General features: G+C 35.0%; 1 protein-coding gene across 1 annotated transcript in view; it reads left to right on the top strand.

Annotated features, from left to right (window-relative positions):
- LOC138705022 (putative malate dehydrogenase 1B) overlaps positions 1-2,500 on the top strand; it is a 47,982-nt gene that overhangs the window by 8,167 nt on the left and 37,315 nt on the right. The window contains exon 2 of the mRNA XM_069833565.1: positions 1,364-1,581. Within this exon, the coding sequence (XP_069689666.1) occupies positions 1,364-1,581 (218 nt within the window). The remainder of the gene's footprint in view (positions 1-1,363; positions 1,582-2,500) is intronic.

The following is a 2,500-nucleotide window of genomic DNA, read 5'->3' as shown; positions in this document are numbered from 1 at the left end:
AAAATTCATCTTTATGGACAAAGAAAACTTAGAAAAGACAATTTGTTATGGTTGTCTATGGTTGAGTTTCTGAGATTTCCGAAAAGTCTAACAACCAGTTTAATGCAAAATAGAACCAAAAAAGGAAAACTCAGGCAACGCCGGGTGCTTTCAGCTAGTATTATATATTTACATGTTCTTTATTTATAGTATCGCCATTTTGTAACTCTTTATTGAGTTCCATATAAATTTTAAACAATTCAGTAATTTCCAAAAATGTTGATTGATATTATCATGGCATTTGCATGTTTTTGGAAATGAATTAAGCCATAAACCACTTTTATTCCACATTAAATTTCGCCAGGAAAAGCAGAAACATCAGTAGCATTTTTAAATTCTCTGCCTAATTGTAAACATTCTAAAGAATTACAATAGCCAAATTGGCAAAATCTCTCGGGAAGGATTTTCTTTTAGTTTTCAAGTGTGGAATGTCTTGAGATGGCTTGGCATTCTTAAACACTTTAGTTCTTTTTCCCTATTGTTATACCTACTTACTGGCTTTTAAGGAATCCGCAGATTCATTACCGCCCTCACATAAGCCCACCAATGTTCCCTATCCTGAGCAGATTAATCCAGTCTCTATCATCATATCCCACCTTCCTCAAATCCATTTTAATATTAACTTCCCATCTACGTCTCGGCCTGCCCAAAGGTCTTTTTCCCTCCGGCCTCCCAACTAACACTCTATATGCATTTCTGGATCCGCCCATACGCGCAACATGCCCTGCCCATCTCAAACGTCTGGATTTAATGTTCCTAATTATGTCAGGTGAAGAATTAAATGCATGCAGTTCTGCGTTGTGTAACTTTCTCCATTCTCCTGTAACTTCATCCCCCTTAGCCCCAAATGTCTTCCTAAGTCCTGTGGTCGTGCCAGAGAATCAGTCCCATTTCGAGGCTTATTGAGGTTTCGTAACAAGCTGTTTTTTTAAGGTGATGGGTTGTTAGCCCTTCACCCAACCCTTAATTTGGAGGACCACCCTTCATCGACTGCCCGCTACTGCTTATTCAATATATTCACAGCTATTCTCCATATCTGGAGGCCGTCTCCTCGATCCGCAACCTCTGGATGCGCCATACAGTGGTGATAGGGGCCCACAATACATGGTCCCTAATTATAAAACCTAAAAAATGAGTTTATCTATTACATAAGAGTCGTATTCTGCGTTTGCAGCTACATTACTAAGAAGAATGCGAAGTATTGTATTTCAATATATTATGTCCTAATAAAATGTTATGAATAGCATAACGTTTACCAAGGAATTAGTGCAGTGAATTAAAATTTCTGGATCAGTATTCATGTAGTAACCTTTCATGTTAATAGGCCAACCGCCTGTCTGGGGATTCGTTGGACTCAACAAGATGGTGGACTTTAACTATGCATACCACGTAACTGATGTCTTCAGACTTAAAGGTGGACCTACCAAAGAATATTCAAGAAGTTCGACTCTTCAGCCTGGAACTCAGACCGTGGAGCTTAGGAACATGACGTATCTTCTGGACCACGAGCCAAGCCTACATCGCAAGGTCACAGAAAAGAAGGTTCGTAAACTTTATTATTCAACATGCGCTTTGTACTAATAACTGACATAACTTATTGGCTATATTATATTATATTACATTATATTATATTATATTATATTATATTATATTATATTATCTTATATTACATTATATTATATTATATTATATTATATTATATTATATTATATTATATTATATTATATTATATTATATTATATTATATTAGTGGCTTGTGCAGCAAATGTTGCAAACTAAGTTCATTAGATGTTCAAATAAACATTTTTCAGATTTATTTCAATGAAGAATACCACACATTTTGAAAGTTATTGGCTTCCATAATAATGAAATATACTCCCTCTGAATATCTTTTTATGCCAAATAGTTTTTCTTGAACCTATCCACCTTCAGTTTTTGAGTTTCAACGCGAAAACACAAGGAACAATGTCAGGACGATCTGTGGGTTTTTCATGTGGGAGTGAAGCAATAACTATTTCAGGTTATTGTGGATTGCAGGTGAAAGTTAAAAAAAAGACAGGTTTTCTATGCTTTCGAACAATAGACACAGCATCTTGGTATAGCTGCTGCACGTAGAGCTTGAAATGTAGAGGGTAAAATCATTTTATCCTGCTAAGAGATCTTGCTGAAATGATTGGGAGACTACAAAATTTTGTAGGCTTCTTATTTTATCAGTAAGCAATACCTTTTGGTCTTTCCTTATGAACTATAATTTTTGCGCACTCTCGAGCCAATACTGAAGAGAATAACGCATATAAATATCTACACCACACCATATATGACAAAGACTCAACCCCACTTGATTAATAACTATAAGAATATTTGATTTTTAATAACAATATTATTACCTTACGTAAGTTTTGTAGTTTTATATAGGCCTATATATAGCTGCCACTCAGTAAATTATAGAAATGATGATTTA

This window comes from Periplaneta americana, chromosome 8 (genome assembly GCF_040183065.1).
Source record: "Periplaneta americana isolate PAMFEO1 chromosome 8, P.americana_PAMFEO1_priV1, whole genome shotgun sequence".
Taxonomy (NCBI): Eukaryota; Metazoa; Arthropoda; class Insecta; order Blattodea; family Blattidae; genus Periplaneta; species Periplaneta americana.
This window is presented reverse-complemented; position numbering and strand designations above follow the sequence as displayed.